This window comes from Odocoileus virginianus, chromosome 28 (assembly GCF_023699985.2).
Source record: "Odocoileus virginianus isolate 20LAN1187 ecotype Illinois chromosome 28, Ovbor_1.2, whole genome shotgun sequence".
Taxonomy (NCBI): Eukaryota; Metazoa; Chordata; class Mammalia; order Artiodactyla; family Cervidae; genus Odocoileus; species Odocoileus virginianus.
Genome location: NC_069701.1, coordinates 7,766,336 through 7,783,303, shown reverse-complemented (window position 1 = coordinate 7,783,303; position 16,968 = coordinate 7,766,336). Strand labels below are relative to the sequence as shown.

The 16,968-nt window shown below is 36.0% G+C and overlaps 1 protein-coding gene across 3 annotated transcripts in view; it reads left to right on the top strand.

Annotated features, from left to right (window-relative positions):
• HIKESHI (heat shock protein nuclear import factor hikeshi) overlaps positions 1-15,599 on the top strand; it is a 38,175-nt gene extending 22,576 nt beyond the window's left edge. For all 3 annotated transcript variants that reach the window (XM_020881247.2, XM_020881249.2, XM_070457158.1), the window contains exons 3-5: positions 8,123-8,274; positions 14,282-14,400; positions 15,372-15,599. In XM_020881247.2, the coding sequence (XP_020736906.1) occupies positions 8,123-8,274; positions 14,282-14,400; positions 15,372-15,426 (326 nt within the window). In that variant the 3' untranslated portion in view covers positions 15,427-15,599. The remainder of the gene's footprint in view (positions 1-8,122; positions 8,275-14,281; positions 14,401-15,371) is intronic.
• Positions 15,600-16,968: the final 1,369 nt, after the last annotated feature.

The window sequence follows — 16,968 nt, the reverse complement described above, 5'->3', positions numbered from 1 at the left end:
ATAAACAGGATAGTGAACAGAAATAAGCATCAGCCTTGGAGCTTACTATACCTCTTTGAATCCCCTGGCAATACTAGCTGGGTAGTCTTGACCAGGTTCTTTAACGTTGGAGGAGAATTCAGGTAAAATGGGGATAATAATACCTACAGTGCATGTGTTTTGGGGAACATTAGAGATAATACATAATAGTGCCTGTCTGGCACATAGTTGGTGCTCAATAAATGATTATTATGTTTTTATAATATTATAGATAGACAGCTCTAGGGAGGTATCTTAAAAGTCACCCAGATAATGAAACCTGTTCAGAAAGGTTAAGTAATTTCACTGCTTTATGAGAATGAAAGTGCCTTGAGAGTAGGGAATGTTGTATCTTTTACCTTACGTTCTTTAGAGTGTTTAGGAGCACAGAGATGGACTTGGTAAATAGTGATTGTTTAAATACATTTCAGACATCCAAATTCTAGACATACTTCAATGTCAGGTAAATTAACATTTTTATCTGGTTTAAGAGATTTATTGTTGATAAACCTTTGGAAGTCACATAGCTCTTAAAATATGCATTCAGGAAAAATGGTATTTCAGGCTTGTCAGGCTATCCATGAAATGAAGCAGAAGTTTTAGGAATATATATTTGTGATTTCTAAATATTTCTATTCGATACTAAGAGGATTTTCAGCAAGCATAATTAGGCTGTTTTTCTGTAGCTTTTTAGCATATGTCAGATTTCAAATGTCACTTCATAGTAAATTGCTTATTTCCACCATAAGTTTTTTTCAGTCCTCATCACTTTGCACACCAAAAATATCTTAACTACTGGACTCACTTTTAGTTTCTTTTACAGGGCACTTGTAACTCTTAGGTGGATATTTCATGAGTTTTATTTTTTTATAGGGGTCTTTCAAAGAACAGAGAAAGCATTTATTTTACTTAATCTGTTTTTTAAGTTCATTCTATCTTACAGTTGCCATATGGGTCCATTGGATCATTTTATACATCTAATATGCATTTGGGGATATTAATGATCTTATTTTGTCTATATTTTGAAACATTTTGCTATTTCATCCAAGGAATTTTTTATCATTATTCATTAGTTATTCTCAACTATGGGGGGAAAAAGGCTGAAATGATAAGAGAAAGGAAGAATGATGGAATTACTTGAAGCTGAGGTTGGCAAACATTTTTGTAAAGCTTAAGATAGTATATATTCTAGGCCTTGTGTACTACAAATGGTCACTGTGACATATTCTTTAAACAGCGCTTTAAAAATGTAGAAACTGTCCTTCCCTTCAAGGTCTTACATTAGGTTATGGGCCAGATTTTGCATGTATACCTTAGTTTGCTATTGCATTATTCCTCAATCAGTTTTCATATTGTATTGTCCAGAGAATTAAGTTGTCTTTCACGAAGTATAAAGGGAGACTGGAGACACCATCTTCATTTTTTGCTTTTTGCTTTTTTGGGACAGAATTAGGAATTAATAATTTTTTATGTTATTAGTGGCAAAGAGAAGAAAATTGACAGAGGAACAAATTTTACATTTATTGCATGAATCAGAAAATAAATAACAAAGAGGCAAATAGCAGCATTCTAGACTCTTATAATGGTGGTGCAGTAGATCATATAAGTAAAGTCTCAGCAGTGAATCTTATTAAATAAAAGAATGATGATCTCAATGAATTTTCTTAACTAAAAAATTGATGATTGAACAGTATATTTCTAAGGACCAAAAGAAAATATGGTATTCTTACTTATTCAGTCATTCAGCAAGGAGGAATTAATCATGTATTTTGTGACAAAATCTTGCACGTGTGGTTGAAGGATATGTGCTGGTATTCTTACCTTTGTGCTCCAAATTTGACTGAATTCAGTTTGTAAGTGGACATTGCCCCTGCTTTGGTCATGTTAATCACTTTGATGTTTTGAGTTTCACACAAGTTAAGTGAGAAAAACCTTCTTGAGTATATTTTTGCATGTGATTCTCTACTGAGACATATGAAAATGTTCCATTCTTAAACAAATTGTGCCAAGTGATGAAAAGTGGATACTATATAATAATGTGGAGCGGAAGAGACTGTGGGGCAAATGAAATGAATGAACCACCACCAAGCACATCAAAGGCCCATCTTCATCCAAAAGAGGTGATGTTGTATACATAGTAGGATGGGAAGGGAGTCCTCTGTTACGAGCTTCTTCAGGAAAACCAAATGATTAATTCCAAGGAGTACTGCTCCCAGTTAGGACAACTGAAAACAACGCTGATGGAAAGTGTATGGAATCTGTCAACAGAAAATGCATAATCTTCCATCAGGATAATAAGACCTCATATTTTTTTTGTTGACCAGGCAAAAGCTGTTACAGCTTGGCTGGGAAATTCTGGTTTATCCACCATGTTCACAGACATTGCTCCTTCAGATTTCCATTTATTTCTGTCTTTACAAAATTCTCTTAATGGAAAAAACTTCAGTCCCGTGAAAGACTGTAAAAGGCATCTGGAATAGTTCCTTGCTCAAAAAGATAAAAAATTTCAGGAAGATGGAATTATGAAGTTGCCTGAAAAATGGTGGAAGATAGTGGGACAAAACAGTGAATACATGGTTCAATAAAGTTCTTGGTGAAAATGAAAATATATCTTCTATGTTTACTGAAAAATCTAAAGGGATTTTTTTTTGCCTACACAGTGCAAAGATGATGAGAAGGTAATGAATGTAGAAATGAAAAGTTAATTGGATCGATTATTCTAAATGTTCATAAATCTAAAAATGACAGTGATTTGAAAATTAAAAATCAGAGAAGGTGGCCGTTCTTCAACAAATTATGAGCCATTAAAAATTTCAAGTATTGTACTTTGACAGTACAATTACTAGAAGAAGGACCAGAAGTAATGATAAGTTTGAACCTAACAGATGTGTTTAAAGTCAGGAGTCAGGTTTAAAAAATGGATATATTCCACATTTACTAGTGACCCTTGATGAACAGTTGTATTCAGAGAATGTGTCTCATTTTGTTTCATTGTGACTTAAACACCAGGCACCTGTGGGAAATCTGTAATACGTATGTGAATTTGCTGGGCTTGGTTACTCACTGAAAATCCCAATAAAGTTGTTTTTTACTCTCTATTCTTCCAAACATTTTTTGTGAAATGACTTAAAATGTATATATTTTTTAAAAGAGTCAGTTAGACCCAGATAGTAAATGATGATGACTGCTTTTCCTTGTATACTAACAGTAAAACACTAGTTTCCTATATGATTTCTCCTCTTGAGTTATGCCTTGTTAGGTTAGTGAGGAGGAATACTTTGAGAAACAGCCTTAAAAGATTTGCTGCTGCTTTTACTGTTGGAATGTTAATGAGGACTTTATGCAATGTATTTTTTTTTTGAAGGCCAGATGTTTTACTTTCCCTGCTGTTTTTGCTTTTTAATTTTTTGTTATAAGACTCAATTTAACTGATTATGTTTTTCTTTTGACTTCAGCTATCATGAATTCATATACAAAATTAAGCACTCACTGTAAGTTTGTATTTTATGTTCCAATGTTTCTTCCCAGTATTTTATTTTATGGTTTGCAAACAAGAACTTTAGTACTTGGAGGGTATCAACTACTGTGTCAAACCTGTTTTGAGAATAAAATCGACTAAAGGAATGGCTTAATTGCACAGTAGATTTCTTTGAAAATATTGATTAAAGATTATTGAAGACTTGGAGGTTTATTTCCCCTCCTTACATTGTCTTGTTTCCACAGAGCTTTAAAATGAAAAAGTCAGAATATTTGCTTAGCCCCAGTTTTTACAGTGGGTCTTAGACAGCTTTAGTTAGGACCGCACTCATTTGCCAAGAACTTCTGTATGATAAAAGGTGGAGATTAAAGATGACAAGGCTTTCTGCTTGGGCATATCACTCCCTGGGTGATTTTAACTAAGGCAAGTGTATTGAGTCATTTTCCTGAGCCTGATACACAGACAAATAGCAGTGCATTTTCTGGGCTTAGCATGATTCTCAGCTTAAAACAGTTAAAATGATGGAGAAGGGGATTCCAAAATTTATCCCTCCATAAAAGCAACAACACCAATAACAACAAAAAAACTGGCAGAAACTCTCAGAATCAACTTTTTCAGGCCCCTGGAAACTAACCAAAGGCTTGTCACAACTAGAGGGACGTTTATTAAGAAAAAACACCGAATCTCTGTGCGAACAGTGAGCTTTGTGGTATTTTAATCCGCCCTGATCTCAGTCAGCCCTTTTTCATCTGCTCAGTGGTAGCCTTGAAAGTAACAGACCATGTTCTCAGTATTGGTACCGATACCAGAAGGAGCAGAATGGATGTCATTCACAATTAATTGTAATTAACTTATTGAGTTATGTGATTCTTTGAAAGACAGGTTCAAAAGGCTTGCCTTTCTGTCCTTTAACGTGGAACTCTTCCACTGCTAAAGCGACTTCTTGCCAGGGTTTGTCAAAAATGTTTACAGGTAAATTAATATTTGTATATATATTACAAATATTTACAGGTCATTGATGCCTGAGAAAGTGTCAACAGTTGGGGAAAACATCAGACTAACCAAAAAGTTTGGAAGGGAAGGCTGGGAATAAGATACTTAGGAAACAAGGGCTTTGAAATTCTCTGACCTGGGAATTCCTAGGAATCTAAATGACCACATGGGTGTCCAGGGCTATGCACATGCTTGGGAAAGATCTAAGAAGGTCCTAAGGTCTCACTGTTGGCTGACCTTGGAAGGCATGAGTTTTGAAGTCAAGTCTCAACACATGGAGCCCACCTGCAAAACATTGGGAGAATTTGATTCCAGGCTTATAAGGCAATCTCTTTCCATTCACTAGCTGATCATTAAGCTGAAAAGGGACTTTAGTAGTCACAAATGATAAAAAAAAAAAAAGACTTTATAGTATTAGTTCAGAAAAATCATTAAACAAGAAAGCTACAACAAACATTGGCAAGAAACCTTAAGAAGGGGTGAAACATCTGATTGCTAGAGTTGTCAATTATTCAATATCTAGTTTTCAACAAAAAGCTATGAAGCATACAAGAAACAAGCCCCTTTCACAGAAGAAATGAAACTACCTAGGAAGTAGAGACATTGGACATAATCATCAAAGACTTTAAGGAAATGTCTCAGACATGCTCAGAGAGCTAAAGGAAATCAGGAGAATGATATATCATCAAATAGAAAAAAGAAAAATTTAAAAAAAATTTAAAAGGAAGTAAACTATGGAGTGGAAAAGTACAGTAATGGAAATGTAAAATTGACTAGTGGGTTTTAGTAGCAGATTTGAGTAGCCCCCCCCCCCCCCAAATCAGTGAATTTGAAAATAGATAAAATATCAGGTTTGAAGAGCTGAAAGAAGAATGGAAAATGAACAGAGCTTTAGAGACCCGTGAGACACTGTCAAGCGTGTCAGTGTTGGGAGCCCCAGAGGAAGAGGAGAGAGAGAGGGATGGGAAGAATTCTTGAAGAAATACCACCTGAAAACTCTTTAAATTTGATGAAAACATTAATGTGCACTTAAGTAGCTCAACAAACTCAAGTAGGATTAGCTTCAGGACATGTTAAACTGACTAGAGAAGCAACTCATCATGTACAAGGGTCCTTATGAAGTTACATCTGTTTTCTCATCAGAAACATTGAGTCCAGAGGCAGTAGGCTGACATATTGTATGTAAGTACTGAAAAAAGGTCAATCAAGAATTCTGTAGCCATCAGAAATGAAGGCGAAATAAAGATACTCCCAGATCAACAGAAATTGAGAGAATCATGACTAGAGGACTAACCCTACAGGAAGTGCTAAATGGGGTCCTTCAAGCTGAAATGAGACCTGAGACGTAATTGAAATACATGTTAAGTAAAAACACAGGTAAAGGTAACTACACAGATAATTATGAAAGTCAGTATTAATACATACTTTGTAACTCTGCTCTTCCTGTTTGATATAAAAGATAATGACATAAAACATTGTCTGCTTATGGATATAGTGGGCTTCCCTGGTAACTCAGTGGTAAAGAACCTGCCTACCAGCACAGGAGAATGCGGGTTCAATGCATGGGTTGGGAAGATCCCCTGGAGAAGGAAATGACAACCCACTCCAGTATTCTTGCCTGGGAAATCTCATGGACAGAGGAGCCTGATGGGGTCACAAAAGAGTCGGACATGACTTAGTGACTAACAACACCACAACATAGATACACTACGTATGAAGATGTGATTAGTGACAATGAAGAACATAAGGAAGAGAAGCAGTCACATAGCAGCAAAGTCTTTGTATCCTGAACTTTGTATACTGAAACGAAACTGTTTTGTATACTGAAACTGATACTAATCCAGATTAGAGTTGTTATAAATTAAGATGTTAATTGTAATTATAGTGCAATCATTTAAATAATAAAAATTATGAAAAAGGAGTTAAAATGATACACTGGCAAGTATCTAACAAAAAATTCGACTCTCCAATTAAAAAGCAGAGATATGCAGAATGGATTAAAAGACATGGTTCAACTATTGATTCAGAGAGATAAATGGGTTGGAAGTAAAGGATGAAAAAATATATATGCAAACCGAAATCAAAGGGTCAGTCTTTCAAAAAGATATAACAGTTGCAAACTTGTGTGCACCTAAAAGAGCCTCAGAATACATAAATCAGGTATTGACAGACTTGAAAAGAGAAATAAACAGTTCAGCAGTAATTGAGAACATCAGTACCTTACTTTAAATATGGACAGAACAGCTAGACAGAAGATCATCAAAGAAATAGAAGATTTGAACAACACTATAAACTTGATTAGACATAGCAGAACATTCTGTTCAATAGCAGCAGAATATGCATTCTTCTCAAGTGCCCATGGAACATTTCCTTGACACATCAGGCCACAAAACAAATCTTGGTATGTTTTAAAAAGTTGCAGAATATGTTGTCAGACCACATTGACAGAAATAGTAGAAGTAAACCTGGAAAATGTACAAATATGAGGAAATTCAGAAAAATAAAACACTGAAAATATCTTAAACCAGTCACATTTAGTGAAGTGTGTGTGTGTACTTTTAAAGCACAAAAACATACAGTTGTAGGTTTTTGTATTCATATACCTGAAAATTTAAGAGTTTTGATACTTTGAGTGAGTGTTCTGGTTATTAGGAATGCATGTTGTCCCAGATTTTCATTCTGTAGTATTAGTTTAGATATATTATTGTCCTATTAAAAGAGCAGATAAACCGCTAATCTATTCATTGTATTTTTTTCTTCTTTCATGATTGTTTTATATGGGTTAATAAAACTGATCTCTCATGTTTAAGTTAGCTGACACTTAGAGGATCAGGTAGATCAAATACACATGTAATCTGTTTTATGTATTTATGATGTATTATATATGTATTTATAAATGATATATTGTAAAGTGGAAAATTATTATTTTCTGAGTATGTTGCAAATTTCTTTATTGCCTATTTGATAATAGATCCTCAGGTGTTGAGTGGGGCAAGTCATGACATGTAGTAAAATATGCCATGTCATTGTTCATAGTGGCAATTGAGAGCTCTTTTTTTGTAGAATAATCAGAAAATATTAAAACTAATTCTAAAAATCTTTAAAGATATCCTTTCATCACAGCATTGAGAATCTTTATCTAATTCTCATTTATTTTTGTCTTACTCTGTTAATCTCCATTTCTAGCTGTAATAACTTTAGAAGTTTTTAGAAAAGTAACAGCTGTTTTTCTGATGGGGAAAATTTCAGTTTTCTTACCATGGTAAGAACTAGGCATCCTTTTGGGCTTCCCGGGCGGCTCGGACGGCCAAGAATTTGCCTGCAGTGCAGGAGACCCAGGTTCTATGATCCCTTGAAGGGCAACCCACTCCAGTATTCTTGCCTGGAGAATCCCATGGACAGAGGAGCCTGGTGGTGGTCTATGATCCATGGGGTTACAAAGAGTCAGACACGACTGAACAACTAACACACACACACACACACAGAGGCATCTTTTTACATTTATCTGAGAAAAGACAAACTTTCAGGTGACAGAACTTCTTAGTGCATATAAATCAGCGGTTCTTCACATCTTTAGGAAGGAATTTATACAAGTTAAGTTTGAAATATGTGGCACACGTTAATTTCTTTCAGGAGAAGGAAGCCAACACCCCTTTGGAGCCATGAACATAGTCCGGACTCCATCTGTCGCTCAGATTGGGATCTCAGTGGAGTTGCTGGACAGCCTGGCTCAGCAGACTCCTGTGGGCAACGCTGCGGTCTCCTCAGTTGATTCATTCACTCAGGTAATGGAATGCACCTTTCATTTTCTAAGATAGTTTACAAATCACATTCTATACTTCATAAAACAGCCTGTGGCAGAATTCATGTAAAAATGAAGGTAAACACGTATGACATAAATTATTGGCTTCCGTGAATATTTTCAGTTTGTCTCCCTTCTATATAGGTATTTTAAAATTCATAAATGCTTTGATGATACTTAGTTTTTACAGTCATAAAATAGCTCAAAGTGATTTTTTTAAATGAGTTTAAATATTAACTTTTCCCCCCGTTTCCTCCCACAATTAATATGCTAGACTGTGGGTATATAGTTGTGAACCTGATAAGCAAGATTCTGGTCCTCATGTTGCTTAAAATCACATAATTTCATAAGGGTTGACTTTTAATCTATAAGGCAAAGGCCTGAGGGGAGAATGATTTAGGCAGAGTTATAGCTAATACAAAGGCCCAGTGGTTGTTATGTTTGAAAAATAAAGTGAAAATTTGTTGCTGGAGTAGAGTGAGCAAGGGGGAGAGATGGGAGAAGAAGTTGGAGATTATGGTTAAGCGCCTCCCCCATAATGAGATTCCATATATGAAATCTTATTGGCTTTTGTAGGGACTTTGGCTTAAGTTCTTTTTGGAGGACAAAACAAAATTTCGAGCAGGGGAGTAATATGATCTAACTTACATTTTTAAAGGATCACTTTTGCATCTTTGGAGAGAAACTGTAATGAGGCAAAGATGGAAGGAGAAAGAGCAGTTAGGAGTCTCTTGTGAAAATCTCGGTGAGAGTTTAATGGGGAGTACAAATGGACGTGGTGAAAAGTAGTTGATATCTCTTCTGGAGATAATTTGAATATGGGGCCAATGCTGTCTCAACAGTGTGAATCACATGTAAAGTCTGAGATAGAGACATCAACTGTGGCTGTAAGGATGCTGGTTCCAGGGGCTGGAACACAGGAATATTGTGCAAAGAACAAGTATAGGCTGGGAGTGGAATCAGGAGTTGAGTTTTGGTTGTACTGTGTTTGGGATGCCTATTAGATAGATAGCTGGAGGTGGCAGGTTTATGAGAGATAAAAATTTGGGTCCCCTCAGTGTAGCGGTGGTATTTAAAGTTGTAGAGGAAATGTGATCACTGAGAAATAACTATAAACAGAAAAATTGGCCAGTGACAGAGCTTGAGGCCATTTCAAAGTTGAGATGCTTAAGAGATCAGGAGGAATAAAAGGAAAGGAACACCTAAAGTAGGAGGCGACCCCCCAAAATGGTATTTTGAAAGAGAAGTACTTTTTTTTTTTACCTCTTTAAATTAAGATATGATAGCACATTTACAGGAGATTTGGAAAATACATACAACAAAGTTATATATAATTCCACTGTATATTACAATTATTTTTTTTTAAGTAGATAAAAGATTTTTAGTTGGGATTTCAACATCAAACTCAAAACTTAATAGAATGAATATATGGAGAAGTAGAAGGATTTAGTAGACCTGAAAAACACAATGAACCAATTCAACATAAGATATATACAGTTTTCAAGACTGGCTTTTAAGAAGGAAGAAGTGATCAGTAGTATTGACTGCTTATGGATCAAGTAAATGAAGGGTAAGAATTAACGATTGGACTTGGCAGGGTAGAAGTCATTAAAGACTTTGACAAGAATTCACAGAGGTGGAAAGGGAGTTTGGAGTGAGGTTGAGTGACTTGGAGAAGAAGAAATGGAAATAGTGACTATAGATGACTCTTAGTGAGTGTTGTTACAAAGGACAGCAGATGAGTGGTGTGGTTGCTTGAGGGCTGTGGGGACAAGGAAAATTTTTTTTTTCTGTTTTTAATAGGTATTATGTCATGTTTGACAGCAGTAAAGCATTTGTGAGAGAAAAATTGATGATGCAGGAGAGTGGGGAGACTTGTGAAAGTGGTATCCTTGAGTAGGAAGTAGACTGTATTAGGAAGGAATAGAAAGGATAATGGGCAATGTTTACAGTATGGATAGAGAGACGCAGCAGGTTAGCAAACGTGCTGAAGAGAACTGGCGCAGGTTCTCTCTCAGTTCCTTCTCTAGTGAAATAGGAAGCAAGATCGTCAGCCAGGATTGAGGGGAAAGGAAATATTGGAAATGTAAACCAAGGGCTTCCCTGGTGGCTCAGATGGTGAAAAATCTACCTGCAGTGTCGGAGACCTGGTTTCAATCCCTGGGTTGGGAAGATCCCCTGGAGGAGGGCATGGAAACCCACTCCAGTACAATCTAAAACAGAAGGATTGTTAAATAAGTCCTCTAGGAGAGGAGGAGCATGAATGGACTAGGGAAACCTCTGGGCTTGCTGGACAGCATACTTTTAAGAACTGTGGATGTGAATTTAAGAACCACCTTGTCATGCAATCTCTGGAGAATGGGCCGAGTTAAGAATGACAGTCTGGGTTTTAAAATTTTTGTCAGTAATTAAAAAAAAAAAACTGTGCTGAGAAAAGCAAGTTACAAAGCAATACTAAACAGTTATTCCATATAAATTGTATGTGAAAAATGTCTGGAAAATACATGCCAAACTGATGTTATCCCTGGAGAGGGGCAGGAAGACATTTTAACTCTATAATAAATTTGACCTTTTTATTAAGCATATATATTTTTTATGAAATATTTTAATATATAGAAAAGTACATTCCACAGATATTTATTGTGTACATTTTGTGTGCCAGGCATTTTTAAAGAACAAATAGATAAAACCAGGTATCAAAATAAAATGGTACCTGACCTTGTAGGGCTCTGTTTATAGTGGGGCATATTTGCAGACTTCCATGTATCTTCCTGGGCTTCCCTAATGCTCAAAAGGTAAAGAATCTGCCTGCAATGCAGCAGACCAGCTTCTTTACCTGGGTTGGAAAGATCCCCTGGAGAAGGAAATGGCAGCCCACTCCAGTGTTCTTGCCTGGGAAATCCCATGGACAGAGGAGCCTGGCGGGCTACAGTCCATGGGATCGAAGAGAGTCCCACAGGATTAAGGGGCACACATGCACACAGTCTTCCACTTAGATTTAACTGTTATATTTTGCTATATTTTATACTAGTTAAGAAGTTATATAAAGTGTTACAATCCACTGTTCTCTGCTTCTCTTTTTCCCTGTCCAAGTAGCTACTCTTCTAACTTTATGTACCTTTCCTATTTCAGTACTTTAAAAAATTTTGTTTTTTTCACAAAATATGTATAGTACAATTTGTATGTATGTTTAAACATGTTTCTAATTTATGCCTTTAGTTCTTACTTGATTTTAGTTTTTATCGGTAGCACATGATTGAGAAAGTCAGTTTTACATGGAAAACAGCTGTTCTCTATTGTACCTCTTAATATTCTGCTCTTATTCTGCTCCTCAGCAGCAGTCACTTTCAACCTCCCGCTTTTTCTTCTTGTATTTACTTCCATGTGTCAGAAGAAACTTGTTGAGTCTTTATTGATTTATTTGTTACAGGTATTTTCCATTGAGTTATCAATACATAACATGATTTAAGGGCTTCCCTGGTCGCTCAGATGGTAAAGAATCCGCCTGCAATGCGGGAGACCTGGGTTTGATCCCTGGGTTGGGAAGATCCCCTGGAGGAGGGCATGGCAACCCAGTCCAGTATTCTTGCCTGGAGAATCCCATGGACAGAGGAGCCTGGTGGGCTGCAGTCCATGGGGTCGCAGATTCGGACGCGACTGCGTGACTGAGCATAAGCAGAAGCCCAGCATGGTTTAGCTCTCTTAATCTTCTGCTCCCCAGCATATACAGGTATCTTTTCTCCCCTCCTTTCCAATATAGGTCTTCAAGTTAAGATTCCAAATTTTCAGTATTATGACCTGGTAAATATTTTTCAGAGCTGAGCCATGTGTTACGAGTTTATGATTATATTTCTTGTCCTATATAACTTTTTATTTTTCTTGGTTAATAAATTTGTCATTTTTTCCTTTGCATGGATTTCTATGTTTCCATTTCTAATAATTTATACTTAAACTCTTCCAAATATAAATTCCCATTCAATATCTTTATATATATTTATAGCAATTTAAAATTTGTCTTGGAAATATTCCTCTTGAAACTCTTATTTTAAAGCAAATACATCTTTTAAAAAATTTTTATTTATTCATCTTGGACTGTGCTGGATCTTTGTTGCTAAGCGGGCTTTTCTGTAGTTGCAGCTCGTGGGTGTCTCATTGTGGTGCCCTCTCATTGTTGAGCACAGGCTCTAGGGAATGTAGGCTTCAGTAGTTGCAGACTGTGGGCTCATTTGCGGTGTAGTTGCTCTGCGGCATGTGGCATCGTCCCAGATCAGGGATTGAACCCATGTCTCCTGCATTGGTAGGTGGACTCTTTACTGCTGAACCACCAGGGAAGCCCAGTCCCTATTTTTAAATTAATTAATTAATTTGGCTGTGTCTGGTCTTCGTTGTGGCCTGTGGGATCTTCCTTGCAACCTCCCGGATCTCCAGTTGAGACTTGCAGGTTCACTAGTTGTGGTTTGTGGACTTAGTTGCTTGGCATTGGGATCTTAGTTTCCCTCCCAGGGATTGAACCTGTGTCTCTTGCATTGCAAGGCGGATTCCTCACCACTGGACCTCCAGGGAAGTTCCTACATACTTTTTTTTTTTTTAAATTCAGTAATAGCATCTTTGTAGTATGTCATGTGTCACATATACTTAACGTTTGTTTCTGGGCTCTCCATTTTATTCCAGTTAGTTTGTTTGCCTGTCCCTTTGCCAGTTATATCTGGTAGGCCAAGACTTTCCTCCTAATCATCAAAACAAGCCTGAGTATTTTTCATAATAATTTTAGCATCAGCTTGTCAAGTGCCATGAAAAATCATGTTGGAATGTAGTTGAAAATAACGTTGGATTTATAGGTTTTAATGTGCCTTTATTACATTGTGTCTTACCATTCATGAACACATGGTATCTTTCCACTCAGTGTGGTTAAAAAAAGTCCTTTCATTCGTTTTCTTTCTAGTCTGTCAATACACTTTTAAATATTTCCCACAAATACCTTACTGTCAGCTTGTCTTACCATTTCCCCTAGGTATCTTACAGACTTTCTATCATGACTCAGATCTTCTTAAAATTACATTAAAAATTTTTTGTTGCTTGTATGGAGGGTTGCTGTTGGTTTTTTTTCTCTTGATACTGAACTTTTAGTCCATGCTCTTACTGAACTCTCATATTGGTTCAAGTACCTTAACAGTAGAGTCTCTTAGGTTAAATTATCTCGATATTATTAAAAACCCTGTTAACATGTTTCTTCTCATGTAGAAAAGAGTCAGCAAGAATCTTTATGGCTAGTTTTGTGTTTCTGAGAAAGTGATGTTTGGAAGATTATTTTTGGGTGAATAAAAGATATTATTATTGTTAGTAATTCATTAATTTTGGGTTTAGTGCTTAAACCTATTTGATGCTCATGAAATGTAAATCCATGTGCTTCTGGCTTCTACCAAGGAAACCTGGAGGGTGTTTAGTGGATTTGCCCATTTGAAGGTCAGTTAGAGTAAACAGGCCAGGAGATAGAAGTGGAATAGTATCATCTTTGTAATTGATGGCAAGTAACCAGTTGCTCCTTTTATATACTTTTTAAAAATTTTTCTGGCAAGAAAAAGACTCTTTAAGTATGGTTACTGTTTTGGATGAGGAAACAGGTTGATTTGACCAGGGTGGTATTTGAGGAGAGGGGAATCTGCAGAGGTGGAGATAAAAGAAGATATTTTGAAGGAAAAAAATTTTATCTTTTTTTTTTTGATAAAATGAATTTTTTAGAAACTTAAAAATAGTTGAAAGTCATAGAAATTCTTTGAGATATAAGGATAGTACTAAAGGCAGATGGTTATGCTTTTGTGCACTAGTGTCATTTTATGACTTCCTTAGTGGTCAGCATTAGACTTAACAACTCCTAGTCCTTAAACCAAGAGAGTGCAACAACATTTTAAAATAAAAATATTAGAGTTTAATATTTTAAAATATTGCGGTATTTAGTACAACCCTTTAATCTATTTATTATTAACTTTTAGTTCACACAAAAGATGCTGGACAACTTCTACAATTTTGCTTCATCATTTGCTGTCTCTCAGGCCCAGATGACACCAAGTCCATCTGAAATGTTCATTCCAGCAAATGTGGTTCTGAAATGGTATGGGGCATTATGTAGCTCTCATAGTAAGGCTTTGAGTAAACCATATATATTTTGCTTGTGAATGTATTTCTTCTTTGAAGTTTAAACATTTTCTTTTATAGTGGATATTAGCCTACATTAACATTTGCATGCCATTAAATAGTATGTACTTTAGAGTTCAGATTAGGAAAAATTTCTGTCCCAAATAATATTCTGTTATATAGTAGCCATTTTGGCTTTATAAACACAAGAAAATACAGTTACTTATGTTTTAGGGACCACAATTAAGGTCTGTATCTTTTATCTATCTATCTTATCTATCTATCTATCTATCTATCTATCTAAGTATATATATGCTTGAGTTTTAAGTACCATATATGAGGCGTGAAATATCAATGAAAACTTTTTTCCTAAGTTTAGAAAGTCTTGATCTAAAATAAACATGTATGAAACATCAGAGTGGTTTATACCGTACCCTGTATATAAATGATTAATAAATCTGTTTCTTCAGCTTTCCTCCGTTTCTCTTTTATAGATGTTTCTTTTCACTTTGACTATCCCAGTGTTAGGGAGACACATAAGGAGACTGTTGAGAAGTGGTAGCATGGTGTAGCATGGACTGGCCTGGAATGTATGAGGTTTGAGCTTTGTTAAGCTATGTGACCTTGAGCAGATCACTCTCATCTATGAAATGAGGGTGGGGGAGTTAGATTTCATTTTTTCTTAGGTCACTTCTAGCTCTCAGATTTGCCAAAGATAATAAAATGTATTATGATATGTGCTTTGTGATATAGCCAGTTAAATCACTCTGCTTGCTGTCTTCTTATACATTAATAATTAAGCTCCCAAATTAACTTTTTAACTTTCTAGGTTTTTAATCTTGCCTTTTTAGAAGTGACATGTAAAGTTATTTGCTTTTTGATGAGTTATTTGTAAGATTATGAAAGATTCTAATTAAATTTCTTATAAAGATGTTTCTTCTTTTGTAGGTATGAAAACTTTCAAAGACGACTAGCACAGAACCCTCTCTTTTGGAAAACATAATTTGAATAAAATAATTTTTAATGGATTCTGAAATTTGTCATGTTTTGAAGATAATGACTATTTGAAAGCATGAAGTCAAAAGGATCAGTGAAACCTAAGTTTAAAAACTGCTTAGTGACTATGAAGTTTAATTAAGATCTTTATAAAAAATTAAAAACATTGAAAAATGAAAACATGTTCATCATTAATGACTCCTTTCCCGTAAGCTTAAAATACTCAGGAGGTAAAACATTTTGTTTGGGCTATGATTCATGTTTTACTTAAAAATAAAGCATATTCACAATAGTGTGCCAAATGCATTGCATTTATAATCTTTTGTTTATATTTACAGTGGAACTTGCTAGGATAATTAATGAAAATCAAACATCAAAATTTGGAGATTTTTGGAAAAAGATATCCAATATACATTTTTACATATGGAGAAATTATTTTCAGTTAGTATTTCTTAAGAGTAAAAGTTGTTTCAGGGGAGTTCCCTGGGAGTCCAGTGGTTAGTACTAGGAGCCTTCACTTCTGTGGCCTGGAGTTCAATCCCTGGTCTGGGAACTAAGATCCTATAAGCCTTATGGGGCGGCCAAAAAAAAAGTTTTCAGTTAACAAAGTGGTTGTCACTTTTTATATCAACAAATTCATACATTTTTAACAAAACTCCCATAATTAAGATTGTTCAGGTTTTATTTAATATTGATAATGTTAGGCACTTTTGTATAGAATATAGGATTTCTTACTTTTATGTATGAAGATAAAGCCTTTGTGTCTCATTCAGAGGAAAACCTTTGACTCACACTGGTGGTCCCCATTGACCAAATACCACCAGGATCTCACCTGTCTGGTGATCTTTACAGAGATATAACAGTAAGTATTAACTACATACAAAACTATCCCTTGGCTTGCCAAGAGGAAAAGACTATGTGATTGTCCATGACAGCCCCTGGGTAGTGTATTTAAACCGGTTTATTGGGCTTCCACAGCAGAACATTAGGCAAAATTTGGATTACTTTTCTGATTATGTTGTTCTTGCTGTTGGGATAGGTAGTCATACCCAGTTTGGGTGTAGTGTTGTTAGTTGCTCAGTCATGTCCAACTCTTCGTGGACTGTAGCCTTTGTCCATGGGATTCTCCAAGCAGGAATACTGGAGTGGGTTGCCATTCCCTTCTCCAGGGGATCTTCCCAACCCAAGGATTGAACGCAGGTCTCCCACATGGCAGGCAGATTCTTTACTGTCTGAGTCATCACGGAATCCCCAAAAGAATATGGGGGTGTTTGCCATTTCGTCCTCCAGGAGATCTTCCAAACCCAGGGATCAAACCTGTGTCTCTTGTGTCTCCTGCATTGGCAGGCAGATTTGTTTACCTGTAAGAGGTGGGCAAAAGCCTGGTATTGATGTTGCAATTCCTGGTGAGTTACAGATGATATCAGAAATATAGTATCATAACAGGAGTAAGCCAATAATTGTTCCTTGAGGTGGACACATTCTTAGTGGAGCTAGTTCCTGCACAGAAGTCTGGGAAGTCTTGGAGAAAATGACCAGTACAGTGAGA